The sequence below is a fragment of the Hydra vulgaris genome, chromosome 09, assembly GCF_038396675.1.
Source record: "Hydra vulgaris chromosome 09, alternate assembly HydraT2T_AEP".
Taxonomy (NCBI): Eukaryota; Metazoa; Cnidaria; class Hydrozoa; order Anthoathecata; family Hydridae; genus Hydra; species Hydra vulgaris.
The window spans coordinates 23,241,575-23,261,958 of record NC_088928.1 but is presented as its reverse complement, the minus strand read 5'-3'; the positions used below and the strand labels follow the sequence as shown (position 1 = coordinate 23,261,958).

The window sequence follows — 20,384 nt, the reverse complement described above, 5'->3', positions numbered from 1 at the left end:
CCGGAATTCAAAAACGCAAATTCCGGATTTTTCGAATTTAGAATTTTGATTATTTAATTCTTATTTTATTTTTGAAATTATTTAGAACTGTTTTAATAAAAATTTCAAAAAAAACTTTTTTTTTGTTTTTATATTATGTATTTCTTCCGTTCTAAAAATTTTAATTTTTATTACTAAAAACGTTTTTTAACAACAAAGTTGTCATCCTCAGTAGTATAATACAACAGTTTTTAGTAATAAAAATTAAAATTTTTAAAACGGAATAAATACATAATATAAAAACAAAACAAAAGTTTTTTTTTGAAATTTTTAGAATTTCGAATTTAGAAGAACTTTTACTATAGATGGCAGCATTGTGTACTATCATTGTTATAAATTCAAAAAATTTAAATTTTAGTAGGCTTAGGCTACTGCAAATGCATTAAAATTTTTTTTTAAATGAAATATTAACATTAAGAAATTAAATTGTATGCAGAGCAGACAAAGTAAGTCATTATATTAATTTTATGTTTCAAAAATTTTGTAGACTTACATTGTTATTGTTTTAAATCCCAACCCAAGTATGGTAGATAAATCTGAAGAAACTTTTATGGACATTTCAAAAGAAAGCTCATCAAATTCAGTGTGGAAATATTTTCTACGAGGGAAAACAAATCAGGTGGCGAAATGCATGCAATGCAAGCAAGTTTTAAAGATATTGGGTGGATGTACAACTCCCATGCACACACATCTTCGTTCTAAACACAACACAGTTTTGAACAAGCGAAAGTTTGATGAAAATACAACAGCTTCTACATCTGACAGTAACGATAGTGTTGTGTGCACAACCAGAAAAACGAACACAATCATTGATTTTTTCAAGTCAAAAAAAGATGAAACTTTTCCTGCCGTAGTAGCTAGAATGATTGCTTCTGATGGTTTACCGTTTCGTGTTTTTTGTACGTCAAACAATTTAAGAAAATGTTTAACAATGCGTGGATTCGGTGATATTCCAAAATCACCCACCAGCATACAGAAAGTCGTGATGGATTATACTAAAAAAATTAAACAATTGCAAATTGCTGAAATTAATCAATTAAAAAAAAATTTATGCTTTAGTCTAACATTGGGCGAGTGGACGTCCTCTCGAAATAGACGTTATATGAATGTTAACGTTCATGGGTCAAAAAATATCTGGAATTTGGGTCTTTCTCGAATTAATGGTCGATTTGCGGCTGAAAATTGTGTAAAATTGTTAGAGGACAAGTTAGAATCATTTCAGTTAAATATAAGGAACGATATTTCGTGTATTGTAACTGATGGTGCTTCTATGATGCAAAAAGTGGGTAGATTATTACCATGTGAACAAATTTTGTGTTTTGCTCATGCAATTCAGATTGCAATTGTAAATGTGATCTACAAACAAACAGAGAAAGAGGTAGATGAAGATGATTATGAGAGTGTCCTAGATCTGGACTCTGATGAAGAAGATTTAAGTGATGATGAAGGAATGCAAGTGGGGACGAGAAATGAATGTGATGTAGAAATTACTGAAAAGTTTACATTGCGAAATGTAATCATGAAAGTTCGGGTAATTGTTCGAATGTTTCGACGTTCCCCTTTAAAAAATGAAGTGTTGCAAAAACATGTGAAGGAAGATCATGGAAAGGAATTGCAGCTATTGCTTGATTCGAAGACTAGATGGAGTAGCCTGATGTCCATGTTAGAACGTTTTCATCTTTTGAAAAGTTCAATAAAAAAGGCAATAATTGATATCAAAGCGGATACATTTTTGAATGATTCAGAATGAAATATAATATCTACAGTTTCTAGAAATTTGAGACCTATAAAATTAGCCATAGACGCGTTATGCCATGCTGATGCAAATTTACTTTCTGCGGATGCAACATTTACGTTTGTGTTAGAAAATTTTGATGAGAATGAAGAAATTGGCCGTGAAATGAAAAAATAGTTTGAAGTTCAAATTAATCAAAGAAAAACTGTGGTATCCGATGTTCTTCAATATTTGCATAATGGGGGTAAAACCAAAATTCACAAGAACATTTTGCATTGCTCGAAAACTGAAATAACCAAAATTATCATATCCCTAATCCAAAGACTTAGTGGTGAAGTAGCATTAGAAACAGACCCGACAGTATCTGAGTCTACTAAAATGGATGAAGATAAACCTATCGAATCATTGGAAACTCAGTTATCCTTGCAGGAAATTCTTCAGCAAAAGATAAAGGAATCACTCTCGGAATCACGGTCAAAAGTTCTACAAAAATCATCGATTCATTCTGAAATTCGCAGTGAAATGAAATTTTGGGATGAAGGGGGATCCCGCGGAATGTTTTTGGAAGATCTTTACAAAAGTTTATTAAAAATTCCACTAACTAGTGTGGAGTCAGAGCGCGCTTTTTCCGCTGCAGGAGCATTTTCAACAAAAATTCGATCAAGGCTCAACGACAAAACATTGGATACTTTGTGCTTTTTAAGAAGCTTTTTCAAAAATCAAAATGAAAATTGAACTTTCATTTTGCAATTTTATTCATGTAGTTCAAAAATATTTTAATATGAAATATCTCCTTATTTTGTAATTTGTTTTAATTTTATTGTTTTGAACTAAATACATTTATGTTAAAAAATAATGTACTTTCTTTTCTTTATATTTTTTAAATTCTTCTATAATAATTCTGGAATTAAACCGGAATTCCGGATTTCATCTCCTGTAATTCCGAAAATCCGGAATTCAGTTTTTTACAAAAAAATGGATTCACTAGTTTACACTAAGCTTCCGGTTATTTAAACTATTAAAATATTTGTTTCTTTTCTTGACATTCGACACAATCATTAGAAGTTAGTTTTATACAAATTCAAACTTAATTCTTAAAATTTCATCTAAAATTATTATATTTGTAAATAATTAGCATATTTTATGTAATTTAAATTTGATTTACTTTAATGTGGAATTCACAAGATAATGGTATTATACAGCAAAAGCACAAACTCGTTCAAAATTAGCTAAGACAAATACATTGAGGAAAAAATAATTTTAAAAGTCTAAAGAAACTACAAATAAAAAGTCCCGATAATACTATATGCAGTTCCAATGTTACTGTAGTTGTCTCATTCTTCAGCATTTAACATTGTTGCTGTTATAAAAAAAAATCACAAATCAATACATACCATTTCTTTAAAGAATTTGTCAAAGATTTGCACAAACGATTGGGCATTGGTATATCAGAATAAAACTTCACACCATCTGGAGTTTCACACCCCCATATTTCATTGTCAGTTTTATTACAGATAACTTTTAACTTGTTCTCTTTAATTAAGTGAAATGGTCTTATTCCAGTAATACATTCAAAGATTACAGTACCAAAACTCCAATAATCGGCAGCTTTTGTATAGCCGCTTTGAGACTCATAAAGTTCAGGAGCCTAAAACACGAAGCAATAAATTTATTATATATAATCATTCCTCTCCATCTAACAAAAAATTCAAACAAAAGTTATAAAGCTAAAAAATCATACCATATAGTTTTGAGTGCCAAGAACTGTCTTGCACATACTTCTGTCTAAATCTTTTGCAAATCCAAAATCAGCAATCTTATAAACAACTTGATCACCTTTGTGGCCTTTTAAAATGTTTTCTGGCTTTAAATCCCTATGAATAATATTTTTTTCATGCAAAAAATTTAGACCACAAGCAACATCTTCAAGAACTTTAAGCACCATACTTTCTATCAAACCGCAACAGTTTTCTGTGTAACTAAGAACCTAAAATCATAAAAAGACAAAAATACAATGATAAAATTAGTATGATCATTATGATAATATAAGTATGGTCCTTACAATAACATAAGTACAATCATTATGATAAAATAAGTATGGTCCTTATGATAACATAAGTAAAATCATTATGATAACATAAGTATGGTCCTTATGGTAACATAAGTAAGGTCATTATGATAACATCTTAGTGATTTGGGGTGTTATAAATTATTAAAATGCTCGGGTACCCGGCGAACAAACAGACAGCTTCCTGGGTGCTTGTTAAAATAACTTTTAAAAATAAAAGTTGTTCTTATAAACAGTCAAATAAAACTTTTAATTCCATGTCACTTATTTAAAAGCATTCTTTTTCTAAACTTTACTTAAAGCCTCCAGGTTACACAAATAAAAAAAAAAACCACTGAACACAGAAGTAATAATAATAATATTCATTGAGTAACAATAAGTATCTGAATCAGAAACTCAAATAACTTGAATTGAATTGTATGTTTTTAGAAATTCTGATAGCAATAAATAATCGTAACTATTAAAAATTTCAAGACCTTCAAGATCTTGTTTCATATACCAAATTTATAATGTTAAACTGTTATATTAAGAATATAGTATAAAATTATTATAGTATAAAAATGAATGAAATAAATTTTAAACTTATAAAATGACAGTAACCTCTCATTTGAAAATGCTACCCGGACAGTAACCAAAGAAAGGGTACCCAGGTGCCTGTCGACAGCTTTATTAGTGATCATTATAGTAACTTAATCATTACAATTTTTACTTAAGCCATTATTAACTTAATAGATCATTATAAACTTTAGCTTAGCACACATTTCTCTCAACTCATCATCACACTTTCAAGCCATTCAGACTTTTGACATTTATCTCTACCAACAAATATACTATCCTTTATCTTAACTCAGGCAGTTTTGGAAACATAAGTTAGATTTCTTAAAAAAAATTCCTGCTGTGGTCTTCAAAATCTACTTTTCCAATTCCAGTTTAATTTAAGTGATGAAAGATAAACTTTTTTTAAATCTACTAAAAGCTGTCTTGTAACATCTATTTTTCCAGGGGTCGATGTTATAAAACTTTTTATCGGCGGTAAAATTTACTGGCATAAATGATTTTTTTCAATGTTATAAAATATTTTTAAAAATTACCGGCAATAAATTTTTACAGCGAAAACGTTTACAGTTGATAAATGTTCCGGAGGAACGACCTATGAAAATTTGTGTTGAATATCAAATGTATGAATATTTAGTTGTAGAAACTTGAAGTTCAGAACTTTTCAAAGTACTTACCTTGAGTTGAAAATTTATTACAGATTCATACATTTTAATAAAGGGCACAAACTCATTCTCCAAACTTAAAACTGCTCTCTTTAACTACTTTTTAGAAAAATATTGCTTTTAAATCTTATACTTTTCTTCAACTTATTATTTATAAACTTAATTCTAAGCTTCTAACTATTTTTTTTTTTTTTTTCTGTTGTGTTTTAATATTTTTTGTTAAATTTTTTATTTTAATCTTTCTTAAACTGAAATATCTTCTCTTTATTACTATTATTAATAGTGATGAAGAGAAAATAGTTCAGTTTAAGAAAGATTAAAAAAATAAATTTAACAAAAAATATTAAAACACAACTTAAAAGAGAAAAATTTTTAGAAAAAATAATAATATAAAAAAAAATTAAAACAATATTAACAACAGTAAGAATAATAATATTTGTAATGATAAAAGTGTAGTAATAATAACAATAACAATAATACTATAATTGTTATTATTTTATCATTATAAATATTATTCTTACTGTTGTTAATATTGCTATAATTTTTTTTTTATTTTACTGATGTTGTTATTGTTGTTATAATTATTGTAGTTGTTATTTTTATTGTTATTATTATTAATATAGTGTATACTTTTTATAATCTTTACTATTACTTTTAATTGCTGTTATTACAACTATTATTTTTATTTACTCCTACTTGTATTATAACTATTATCATCATCATTTTATTTATATTGAATTTCATTGTTTACTTCATATTAGTATTTATTACTATTTGTAAATAACCTTGATGTAACAACTTTATTCTGAATTTTGATTTAATTTGATCACTCTAAGCTTTAAAAGTTTGTTAAGTTTTCATGAATAAAATTAAACAAACAAATATAACTTTTGATATTAACTTTATAAATTTTCTTTTAGACATTGGAGTCTGAAAGAAAATCATCAGAAAATAAAATTTTTTGATAATTTTCAAAGTTTATTATTGAGTTAATTAGAAAAGATATACGAAGTTCGATTGGATGGAAAAATCCACTTATGCTTGATTTATCAGGACTATTTATTGATCCAAAAATCAGATCAACTCTAGTTTTAGACGAACTCAAAATGGACAGGCAAAAGAAATTCCTCCATTTAAAATTTATGTAGAGATTATTTGAGATTCGAAATTGTAAAAAAAGTGGTCAAAATATAACAGAATTAATAAAGTTCTAGAAATTAACATTGATGCTCGAATATGGTGTGAGCTCAAATACTTTTGATTAGAGCTCAAATATATTTGATAAGAAAGATAGATAAGAAAGATAGATAAGAAAGATACAACCCTCGGAATTAGGGTCGGCATTCGGCAATACCGACCTAACTGCCGACCTGAAAGTGTTTGAGGTCGGCAAAAAATTGCTGACCTTGTTTCTATGTTTTACGGTTAGACCTTTGTATCAAATAATTTTTGCTGACCTGATGCCGACCTCTAAAAGATTGAGGTCGGCAAATTATTGCCGACCTCAATTTTCCTAATTCCGAGGGTTGAAGATACGTAAGAAAGATAGATAAGAAAGATAGATAAGAAAGATAGATAAGAAAGATAGATAAGAAAGATAGATAGGAAAGATAGATAAGAAAGATAGATAAGAAAGATAGATAAGAAAGATAGATAAGAAAGATAGATAAAAAAGATAGATAAGAAAGATAGATAAGGCTGGAGCAGTAAGTTTATTCCTTAACTGAAGACTGAAATATATAATTTCATCATAATTATATCGATTTGATGATTTAGGTTCAATGTACAATATGTAGTTAAGATTTTTATTATGAAATGAAGGTAAAAAATCTTTACTTTTTTCAATTGAAATTTTTTTAAGTATTTAGATTGAGTTAAGGTATACTTTATTTTAAGTTTATTTTTTGTAATTTGAGTTATTTTTGATAATTTAAATTAATTTTTTAAAAATTACACTCTTTTCTTTTTGAAGTTTTATCTAAATATTGTAATTTTTAAATTGTTTTTATTACTTTTATTGGCTGAGTATCTCATTGGAATCGAGAACTAAATTTTGAATAAAATTTTCAGTATTTGTAAAGTTACTAGTATTTATTTTTAATTTTTATTACTCAATAGATAGGTCTATATTAATCAATATATAGGTCAAAGCCATAATGGTTAAATGGAATGAGGTTTAGCCGGAAAAGCTTGATAAAAATCAAGTAAAAAAAAAACAATGGGCTGAGAAAAAAAACTCTGATTATGCAGTCTGTAAACTATGTTTTAGTGATTTGAAAATAAAACTATGTTTTAGTGATTTGAAAATAAAACTATGTTTTAATGATTTGAAATACAGTTTAGTTGGTTTTCAAGCACTTTATCAGCATTCTGCAAAACCTAAACATAAATTAGTTTCTGATATAAGATTTTCAAAAACAACTCGTCATTTACATGTGGGTTCAAATGAAAACTATTGGGGGAGAGAAGGTAGTACAATTAGAGTATTCGGTGAATGATAAAATTTCAGCTGCAGAAGCTATGCGGCTGTTTAAAGTAGCTGAAAATGATCTTGCTTTAAGACATTGTGATAATACATCATTTATATTTCAAAGAATGTTTCCAGATAGTATAGTAAGTCAAGGTTTTAGTATGAGTAGACAAAAAGCATCATACATATTTCAAGATGGTCTTTGACCTTTGTTGGAGAAACACCTGTGTTCTAGTATATCAAAAAGTCAAGGTACTTTTACTGTACTGTTTGATGAACAACTACAGCACAGCAAAAAGTAACAATTTTTTTTTATAGAATGCATCATCAATGATATTAAAAGATCTTTCATATTTAAAAGATCTTTCATATAAAAAAATCAAAGATCTTTTAATATCATTGATGATGCATTTTCTTAAACGCCCTGCTGTTAATGGTAAACTTTCCAGAGATCCTTTAAAAATTGATTCTTCCGATTCAACTATCCACCTTGATTTAAATAAAATCGATATTGGCGAGGAAGCTAAAAACCAAGTACTTTGCTTTTGATATGCTTTAATATTTTGTTACGCAATTATATTTAAGAGTAGATGCAAACTAATGTTGAGTTTTAAAAGTAAATATGTAATTTTCAGGTAAAAAAGATTTCATGTGAAAAAAAAAAGAAATATCTGCTTACAGCAAATGAGAGATGGATATATATTGGTTGTAAAATACTTATAAAAAAAACTGATTCACAAGTATTTTAATATTTGTGACTTGTTTGGGTGCTCAAATGAGGTCAGAATTTGACTTGTTTAGGTGCTCAAATGAGGTCAAAAACTTGGACTGTTAATGCTATTGGGCGATTAGCAATTTTGATGCCACATGTTATAAAGGAAAGAGAGGTGAATTTTTTATATTTAATTGCAGTTTTGGTTTGTTTTTTTAAATGCACTTTAGTAGTTTAATTTGCTTTTAATACATGTTCTCTTTATGCATACTATAGTTTCTTAAGATTTGTTTATGATAAAAAGATGTATTATTGATATGATTGACTGAATTAACCAACAATAAGATGTTATTATTGTTGGTCAATTCAGTTTTCCTTTAGATTTAACTATTACCTTTTTTCATAAGAATTTTATCTATTTTTTGATTAGGTATCGTTTGTGAAAGATGAATGGAAACTGAATCAAGCAGCTCTCAAAAGACTGGTATTTAGATTCTGATACTAAAAAATTAAAGAGAATTGACTATTACTGGGCTGAAGTTTTTAAAAGTGATTAGGAATATGGAAAAACTAAGTATCTATATCTCAGTAAAGTTGTTAAGAGCTGTTTAACTATTCAAAATGAAAACACTAGTGCAGAGCAAAGTTTATCATTTAATAAAAATACATTGACTTCAGAGTGAGTATAACTAAATGATGAAACATAAATGGCTCTGAGAATATCAAAAGAATACGCAAGAAGTTGCAATGGAGCATATAATGTTGATGCTCTCTCTAAAGTTGTTGTTCAAGCAGTGCAAAATGCTCACAGAATGTATAAATAAAGAAAAGCTGATGAAGAAGAATAAAAAAGAATAAATGATATTCATAAGTAAGAACTTATTGACAAAGAAAAACAGCACAAAGGAATGCTTGAAAAAGTTGAAAACGATGAGAATAATGCAGATATAGAGTTTCAAATTGCTCAGAGAATGCTAGATGAAGCAACCAAGTCTATGCAAAGTGCCATCAATAAAGAAGACATGATAGGTATAAAAATTGCCCATGAAATGGTGAACAGTGAAAAAAAAATCTTGCTACAGCGCATAGAAATGAACAAAAAAAGGTTAAGAGTAAATATTGGTTTAAAACGAAAAAGTGAAATGGATAGTTTAATTAATCATTTCACAAAATCAAAGTAAAAAAAAGTTGTTGTGAACTTCTTGTTTAATTTTTTCGAACCTTAAGTGGTGTTGTAAGTTTTTTTGGTGTTTTGATAATCTGTTAATTCATTTTATATTAATTTAGACATGATGACTTCTGATTGTTTTATAATAGTTGTTGAACTTTTCATTTTTTTAATGACATATATCATTTTTTTTCATTATTTACCATTTTTCCTGTCAAAATAACGTCATTTTTTTCATTTTATTATTAGTTGTTGTTTGACAGCCTGAGAAAGCGAATTCTAAAGAACTGATTTTCAAGGCAAAAAACTAGATGAATAAGATAACAGTCACAGTTAAAGGATGAGACTTAACTGAATGACGAGTAACACAAGAATGAATTTTAGTAGATGGCACAAGAGACACTAACTCTTTAGAGAAGTGCCCATTATAGTATTTATAGAAAGGTGAATCAAAAGTAACATTACGATGATGAGATAATAGTTGGAGATTGGATGCAAGAGCATGTCCAACTATGTTTACAATGTGTTTTTACACCATCTCTAAAAAAGAAAGGCCATCATTGGAAGATTCGCCCCAGATATAGCAACAGTATTCCATACAAAGACGAATTTGAGGTTTATAGAGATAAAGAATAGAATCCTGAGAATGAAAGTGGCAAGCATGATAAAGATATGAAACTTTAACAGATGCTAATTTTGCAATCGATTTGATATATGATTTCCAAGCAAGATCAGAAGTAAGAATTAATCCTACATCAAATGCAGAAGCTATAACACTCGCATTTATTTGTAAACAAAATTTTCCAATATCTATAACAGCCCATATGATTAAATACGCAAACAAAATGTCTAAAGATCATCGTGTTTTAAAAAATTTGAAAATGTTCAGAACAACTGCTTTGAATAAGCTGTAAAGATTAGATGAAGCTTTTCATGCTGTTTTTGATATGAAAATAATATTTTCCTTAACATAGATAAGTGCTTCTTGGCAAAAAATAAAAAAGGTTTTAGTATACTCATAGCATATTTTTGCGACAAAGCTAACGAAGTTGTATTAAAACACTATGCATCATTATAGCTTGTTACGGTAATGCCAAAAAAATTCCATTAAGTAATCGAGTTTTCAATTTATCAGATTCTACAAATTATACAAGGAAAAAAATTGTCAAAAATAATTATTTGAAACCCTGACTTCAAATCATTGTTTTTTAAGACCTTGTTAAAAGCTTACCTTGAATCATCAGTTTACTTACTTAATAAATTTCCTTTTAACCACTTTTAATTAAATTCCTCTCTGCAATTGACCCAATGCCTCAAGGACACGAAATTACAAAGAGAATCCTAAAAAAAACTCCTAATATTTTTTCCCACTGTAGGTATAAATAGAGTATAATTTATGCAGCTTTAGATAGATATGCAGCTTTAGATAGATAAAGTGTTTTGACCTGCATTTGCTGATGGAAAGCCTGTACGCCTTGACTGTTCATGGTTAGAATTTTTTAAATGTAAAAATAATTATGAGCTTAGTAAAATTATCAAGGCATGCTTATGTATATTTAGTAGTCCTCGTGTTGAGCAATCATTTAGCATGATGAACACCATAGTTAACAAAAAGACAAACTGTTTTGATACTTCAATGTACTCTGCTATAGCTTTAGTTTAGTATCAATTATAAGCAAACAAGACCACAGTACTAAAAAAATATCTGGGGTCATTTGCAAACTGCAATTAAAACTTATATCAAAAAAATGGAATTCCATCAAAAAAAAAGAAAAGTTGAAGAAGGTTTTTTTAATATAAATTCAACATGGAAAAAAAATTGCCTCAGTAGTTTAAGAATTTATTTCTATATTCTTTAGATTATATTTTTTTCTATATTCTATAGAAATTTATTTCTATATTCTATAGAAATTCTATAGAAGAATTTATTTCTATATTCTAATTTATATTCTATTATTGATCATACAAAGAAGTGCAGAAAAGGAAAAGCTGACAAATTTTTCATAACAGAAAATTATAATAAAAAATATTGATTTCTAAATCATTGTCTGACATTTTATATTTAAAAAGTAAATAACTACGCTTTGCAGGTTGTTTATGGTCAAACTGAGTTATTATATTTTATTTTAAAGAATTTTAGAGAAACATAATTATTCAGTAGTTTTTAGGGTGGCCTAAAACTTAATTTTGAAATTGCATAATTGGTAGATTATGAAGATTTTGGTTTTCAACTTACAAATTTTGTTTTTTATATTTACATGTAATTACAACATACTACTAAATTTCAAAGTTTTTATTTTCTAACGCATAGGTCTTAGTTTTGTTCATTTGCTTCTAAAACACTCGAAAATAAATTTTTACTATATTATGGACTTACTTAACCTACTTGCATTGAATCATGTTCTTGTTGACTTGCATCAAATCATGTTCATACAAGTTGTGCAATAGTTGTGCTTACTTGTGTTATTTGATAAAAGTAGGATATGCTGAAAGCAGTTTTTACAATGAAGCAAAATTGATAATTGAAAAAAGATAATTATTATCTCGATAATTTGATAATAATTGATAATAGTAAATAGATGATAATTATCTATTTACAATAATTATAAATAGATAGTTATTATCAATTTTGCGACATTTTAAAAACCGCTTTAAGAAAATCTGCAACTAAATCTGGGTTTTCTAAAAACCCTGATTTAGTTGCTTTTTTTGTTATTCACCTCCTCAAGGCCGAGAAGGCCACTACAGATGAGGAGGCTACTTAATAGTGGTTATAACCCTCTCTCAACTCTATAACTCCGAAACACGAACCTTGATGAACAAGGCCACTGCGCGGAGAAACAAGTTCAACTCAAGACTCCAAAGAAGGCTAGTATAGTAGAGGAGGCTATTTTATATATGTGTGTATATATATATATATATATATATTATATATATATATATATATATATATATATATATATATATATATATATATATATATATATATATATTACTCTTTTAATTGCAACCTTTTTTGTGTGAAAAAGCATATACAAACACCTGTAACACAATTTTTTATAAAAAAGACAAGGAAAAAAATGCATGGAAATTATGTTCAAATAAATTACTATTAAATAGAAATTTGTTATTAATAGAGATGTAAATGAAAATGTAAAATGCAATATATGATATTAAATAAAAAATCCACTTACATAATGCTATGTACAATCATCTGTAAGTGTAAACATCAGTACAATTGACAGTAGGTAAGTTTTGTTTGCGGATTGTAAATTTAAGGATCGTGTATGTACATTTAATTTTTTAAAAGGTCCTGGACAAAATGTCCAATCAAAACTTGTTTGGGTTAGACAGTGTCTGATCAAATTTTTAAAATATAATTTTTACAGTTTTATGGAACCAAGTTATGCAATCGAAATCTTTGTCATGTTATTCAGTTTATTTAATGTTAGTTTAGTAAAGTCACATCACAGTTTCTTTTCTTATCATTTAGAATATTTCATCACAGATTTTTGTTTTTTAATGAAACAATTTCACTTTAACATTGTATGTTTTTTTAGATAAACTTAAATTTTTACGCTGTAACTGACAACGCTTATTTTTCTTGTTTGTTTGTTTACAATTTGACAACAGCTGTTTTGATGTTAAAACAATTTAAACACAGTAAAAAAAATTGTTAACCCCTTAAGGACCAGGCCTGAGTTATCTCGGGTCATGCTATATGGTCCAAAAATACCAAACCCGAGATAACTCAGGCGGTCACATATTTTACGCTTCATTATATATTAGCCCGAAATAGTTCGTGAAAATAATCTTATAACAATATTATTATATTAAATCAACTAAGAATCAATCAACTTAATAATGTGCTTCCAGGTTTACCATACACAATTAAATTGTGGTAGTGTTGTTGTGGTAGAGTGCTTGCTTTATAAGCGAGAGGTTCCAACTTCGATCCCCACCACGTTCCTGGTAGTACCGCGCTCAAAAAGTTTCTCCGCGCAGCAGCCTTGTTCGTCAAGGTTCGTGTTTCAGAGTTATAGAGTTGAGAGAGGATTATAACCACAATTAAATAGTCTCCTTGTCTGTAGTGGCCTTTTCGGCCTTGGGGAGGAGAATTAACAAAAAAAAAATTTAAAAAAAAAAAAATTAATAATTATTTTATTTTGTTTACATCTTGTTATATATATTTTTATTACTATATTATTATAATTTCTCAGTTATATATTATATTTTTTCCTTTATGTATCTATCTATATATCTATATATATTTTACTGTATCATTTTGTATCATTTACTGTATCATTTTGTATCATTTGTATCATTGTATCATTACTGTACCATTTTGTATGTATCATTTTTACATATTTTTGAATTAAAAAACAACATATTTATTTATAAAAATAAAGTTTATTTTTAAAACAGACTTTTTATTTATTCAGAATATGTCAATATCTAAGTTCTAAGCATAAAAAAAGTTGATTTTTTTAGTGTATTTATTTGAAAAAATATCGGTCCTTAAGGGGTTAAGAATAACTTTTATTCATTAATCTTAAAGTTTTGATTTTACACTAAGACTTTAAATAAAATTAAAATTTAATTATTATCGTTTAAAATAAATGCATGCAATGTGAAAATTAAATGTTATATTTAAATTTTTTTTTAGTAGTTATGTATTTTTTATGATAAGCTTATTAGGAATTGTTTTCTTTTTTTTTTTAATTTGTTTATAAATATTTAGGTAAAATATCACCTTGACAATTGATTTACTATTAAATAATCTAGTAATAAATAAATAATAAAATAGCAGTTAAGAAAACTGAAAATTCTTATAGTTTGCTGAGTTTAATGTTGAAAAATAAATATTTTAATGTTTTAAAATAGATACAGAATACTAGTTCTATAATAAAGAGTTCAGTGTCATACACTGCAGTGTTAATGATATTAGCTTAAAACAGGAATTTTTTAGTATATTTTCTATTAAATAAAATAATTTTAGATTTATTTAGTGAGAAAGAAAAGTCTAATTTGTGAGAAATAAAAAGTCTAAAAGTCTAATCAAAGTCTAAAGAAAGAACAACATTTTTTTAGTTTTAAATAAATATATAAAAGAACTCCAATTATTGATGTGCAAAGGAAAAAGATATCTGTTTTAAAATAGATAAATAAAAGTTTTTTCAACACGAAGAAACAGTTACAGTACAAGGATGCAATTTAGCTGAATGACATGTCATGATTATTAAGTTTTGATTGATGACCTTACAATGATGAGAGGCTCAACCTTGGCAGCTAGAGTAAATTCAACATTTACAATGCATTTTAAGACCTAGTTTAAAAAAAAAAGCATTATTAGAAAAACCAGCCCAAAGACTACAATAGTATTCTATACAAGCAGGGCCATCCTGAAGAGGGGGCAGCGTAGGGGGGTGTCTAGCCCCAGACTAAATTTACTAGTCGGCATATTGGACACTGGAGTCAGCAAAATTGGATCTACAGTTGGCAATCAGCAAATGTCAACTAACAAGGAACTTTTTTTTTTAGATCTTAGTCGACAAAAAATAATTTTGGCCTTAGTTGGTAAAAAACCAATACATAACCCCCTTTTAAAATCTCTTTGGGACGGCCCTGTATAAAAGGACAGAAAAAAAATATATAAAGGTAGAGAATAGAATCAGGATTAAAAAATGGACTCTGTGAAAGGATTGCCATTCATCAATATATAAGTATTGCAATAGTTGTTTGCAGTAGGTAGAGAATAGAATCAGGAGTAAGAAAATGAAAAGCACTATAATGACTGGCAACAGTCAAACAAAACATGCATTTGATCTAAGAAGACTAAGTAGAGGACTCAGTTATAGTATTGTCATTCAAATCAAAATAAGGCATACCTAATACAAATATTTTAAAACTCATGTTCTAAATATTAGGTTAAAATTAAATTTAAAATTTAGACTAATTTTCAAAAACATGCAAACAATAAAAAGTTAGATTACAAAAAAGTGTTTTCTTCCCATACCTCCCTTAAATCACATTCACATGACTCAAGCCCTAACAAATTTTCAGGAGATGCCAGTGCTTCAATTATCTCTTTTGGAACATCCCGTTCTTCAACTAGATTTTTGTGTTTTTCTAGTCTTTTTAATAATTTGATTTCATCATTCCATCGTTTGCGACTCTGCGCAGAGAGTACACTATTACACTGCTTAACAACAAGCTCTTTATCTGTTTTCTGAAATACAAAACAAGTGTGCATATTAGAGGTGTCCTAAAGGTAAGATATTAGAATTCAAATCATAAATATTGCCACAATATGATATCAAATATCATACATTATATCAAAAATCTTATTATACAACTGGATCATATATATATATATATATATATATATATATATATATATATATATATATATATATATATATATATATATATATATATATACATATATATATATACATATATATATATATATATATACATATATATATATACATATATATATAAATATATATATATATATATATATATATATATATATATATGCATATATATATATACACTGCGACCATTTTCTATAGACTCATGTAGAATTTAGCAGATTTACAGTGTTACAGTGGTAATAAAATTGTTCTAACGGTACTTTTGAATAAGTATATGTAGGAAAACAATGATCCATTATGCACCTGATTATTAATTGTCTTGATTGTATTAAAATAATTAAATTTTTAATAATCACGTGGCAATTTTCTATAGACGCACTAAAGTTCTTACGAGTTTTGACGAGCATATTTCTATAGACGCACTAAAGTTTTTACGAGTTTTGTTGCAAATTTCTTATATTCTGTAGTATTTTTTATTTTGTGAGTCGAAATTAAGTTGAACTTAACCAAATGCCAAAAGGAAAGGTCCTTACTGTTATTGAAATAGATCAAATATTAGCTTATCATTGAGACAAAGTTCCAAATCAAGAAATTGCTAGAAGATTGAAGAGATCAGATCACATTATCCGTAGTTTCTTGAAAAATCCAACAGATTATGCAACAATCAAGAGGAAACCAAAGAAATCTAAGGTTTTAGGCCGTGAAAAACGCAGAATTGTTCGACTCGCATTAAATTCATCAAAAAGTTTGAAAACAATTAAGTCAGATTTGGGTTTAAATGTTTGCAAGGAGACGATTAGGAAAGGTCTTAAAGACAGCCCACACATTGTACGATCAAAAATGAATAAAGCACCAAATTTGAAGCCTGTTCACAAACAGAAACGGATGGAATTCGCCCACGAAAACATGGCACGCGATTGGGAACAAGTAAGAAATTTTAGATTAAATTCTCATAAATACGTAAGATGTCTAAATAGCTGAATGTTTTTGTTTTCAATACCAGGTGATTTTTACGGATGAAAAAAAGTTTAATCTTGATGGGCCTGATGGTTTTAGTAGCTACTGGCGTGATTTGAGGATTTGAACCCAAATATTTTTCGACGAGGAATTTCGGTGGTGGATCTTTGATAGTTTGACTTGGGTTTTGTGCAACAGGAAAGTTAAATTTAGCATTTACATCTTGCAAAATGAAAAGTTCTGAATACATTGATGTGCTAAAATTATGTTTGATTCTATTTAAAAATAAATACCAACGCAAAAAGTTTGTTTTTTAACAAGACAACGCCAGCATTCACACTAGTAACAAGACTAAAGCTTGGTTTGAAGCTAAAAAATCGAGCAAATGTGGTCGCCTGCTTGCAGTCCAGATTTGAATCCTGTTGAAAACATCTGGGGAATCATTGTAAGACATATCTATGCTGACCAGAAGCAATATAGCTCTGTGGCAGAGCTAAAAGTAGGGGTATCAGAATGCTGGGAGGATATGGAGCCATGCTGGAAAACTTGGTGGGAAGTATGCCAAAACAAATTTATCAAGTAATTTAGCGCAAAGGAGGTCCAATCGAGTACTAAAAATTTAATGAAAACATTTTTTTTGATAGTTTTGTAAAAAAAATGTAAACTGCGTCTATAGAAAATAGTCAGCTATCTTTTGAATTTAATTCATTTATGATTAACCTCTTTTCAAATTTGATAATATTTTTTGATAATTTTCATTATATTTTGATACTTTATTTATAATTTATTGAAATACACTATAAAAAAGAAGTTAAGTACGCTTTTAAGACATAATCCACATGGGCCTATAGAAAATGGTCACAGTGTATATATCTTATATATAAGATATATATATATATATAAGATATATATAAGATATATATATATATATAAGATATATATAAGATATATATATATATATAAGATATATATATAAATATATAATATATATATATATATATATATATATATATATATATATATATATATAATATATATACAATATATATATATATATATATACATATATATATATACATATATATATATATATACTACATATATATATATGTAATATATATATAATATATGTATATAATATATATATATATATATATATATATATATAATATATATATATGTAATATATATATATGAATATATATAAGATATAAATATATATATAATTATATATATATACAAGATATATATATATATATACATAATATATATATAAATATAAGATATATATATAATATATATATATATATAATATATATATATAATTTATATAATATTTATTTATAATATATATATATATATATAATATATAAATAATATATATATAATATTTATATATAATATATATATATAATATATATATTATATATATATAGAGGCTTGGTCAGGAAGCGGGAGCAACCATTCTTAAGTACTGACAACGGAAATAATATTTAGTTGCGAACAACTGGCCAGCTTTTTTAGTTATTTTGAGAACATTTCATTAAACAAACAAAAAAGCGCAAAAAAGATTAATTGGACTGATGAGAGACAATTACAAAAACAAAAAATAAACTAGGAAAGGAAAATAACTTTTAACGTAAAAAACTTAAAGCAAAATAAATTATGTTTAGGACAAATATTTTTGAAACGACGCTCTTTTTTAATTTTTTTTATAAAATTAAGCGATATTTTTTATAAAAAGTAACATCTTATGATTGCTTAATAAGGAAAACAAAATTTTCTTTAATTTATCAAAGAGTATAATATAACTTTCATTATTATACTTGTGCTTTATTTCCAGTGCAAAATTAAGGAGGGTTGGGGGTTAAAGGGGGCTATAGCCCTCTCTAATAATAGCATTACATAGGTCTATATAGCATTACATAGGCCATTTTTGGGTTAGATTTTACTATTTTGCTAACCTTCAGGCTTATGTTTATATTGTAGTGGACATAACTAAAATAATTGGAAAATTACTTAAGTTATTTCCCCTTGACATGTGCCCTTTTTTTCCCCCTGTGGTCTTTAAATGAAATAATTGAATTATTGAGTTACTGTAGAAATTAAATTAACTAGATAGAAATCAACTAAAAAGGTTAAAAATACTTTATGAAGAGGAAGCGGAACTGCTTCACAATACTGCTGATGATGTTTAGTGAGTGGGCTTTTTAATTTTAATTAGTATTTAAAACACAAAAAAAGTAACTTTAAGTTTAATGAGTTTGTAAGAATTACAACTGAAGCGAAAAGTCTTTTTGTTTACAAAATAAATTGTAAAAATATATATATTTGTGTTCTGTCGTGACCTCAGGCACAGTGCTTGTTCATCCGCGAGTTACTTTGTATGCATGTTTGTGTTTAGTAACCAGAAACTTCTTGTGTATTTATTTCATGAGTTTTATTAATTTTGATGATTAATAATTTCATTGAAAACGCAATTATTATTGAAAGTCTTTTTGTTTATAAAATAAATTGTAAAAATTGCTTTAAGAGATTACATTAGAATAAAAAACAGATACACAAAATTACATTTACATAAAAAATACATACTTTTTAAATAAAAAATAAGAATATAATAATAAAATCTATAATATATAATAAACTTTCAAAATATTGACAACTTAAAAAATATATATTTAAAACATTTATTTTTGTAAACAAATAATAATAGTTTAAAAGATTTACGCTTGTTTTATGGACATACTGTACATAAATTAAATGTTCTCAAAATGACTAAAAAATCTGGCCAGTTTTTCGCAACTAAATATTATTTCCGTGGTCAGTACTCAAGAGCGATCGCTCCCACTTCCCGACCAAGCTTGTATATATATATATATATATATATAAAATATATGTATGTATATGTATATAAACTTATAAATACATATTTCAACATATATATTTATAAATTATCATAATATATATAAAACTACATTACATTAATAACGCAGTGTCTGCAAGCCTTGCAGCCGTAGGCAAAAAACATAAAATCTACATGCCCAGCAGTTAAAATATGCATGCGCTTTTTTTCTGTTTAGTTTGCAGATATTTTTTTATAAGTAAAATAATAACAAGGTTTACTGCCTGGCATGTAGTTTTTTCACATTTTATCAACTTTTTATATAAGAAAAATAACAACTAACTTTACTACCTGGGGTATAGCTTTTCATATTTTATCAACTCGGTACTTAAATTAAAAAATAAATAAGTTTACTGCCTAAGTGCAGTTTTTTTATATTTCATCAACCTGCCACTTATTACATAAGAAAGAAAAAGACTTAATTAACTGCCTGGCGCATATTTTTTTTCATATTTAAGTACCTGGCACTTATTACATAGTATGATATTAGTTTGCTGCTAGGCATACAGTTTCTGCATATTCAATTTATGCAGTACTATTTTTTTTTAAAGCACATGCATATTACTACCAGGCTGCTGGGTATGCAAACACGTAATAAATATATATTAAACAAATATTTTCTAAAAAGTAATTATTGTATTGATTTGTAAAATTTAGTATTGGTTAGCCTATATGAAATCAATGATTTACTTTATTTCGTTCAAATTTAAAAAAAAATCCTTCATGCAATTTG

The 20,384-nt window shown here is 26.9% G+C and overlaps 1 protein-coding gene across 2 annotated transcripts in view; it reads right to left on the bottom strand.

Moving 5' to 3' along the window:
• LOC100207607 (inhibitor of nuclear factor kappa-B kinase subunit beta) overlaps positions 1–20,384 on the bottom strand; it is a 93,774-nt gene that overhangs the window by 54,758 nt on the left and 18,632 nt on the right. For both annotated transcript variants that reach the window (XM_065805078.1, XM_065805077.1), the window contains exons 3-5: positions 15,429–15,641; positions 3,516–3,761; positions 3,169–3,422 (exon numbers count right to left, since the gene is read on the bottom strand). In XM_065805078.1, the coding sequence (XP_065661150.1) occupies positions 3,169–3,422; positions 3,516–3,761; positions 15,429–15,641 (713 nt within the window). The remainder of the gene's footprint in view (positions 1–3,168; positions 3,423–3,515; positions 3,762–15,428; positions 15,642–20,384) is intronic.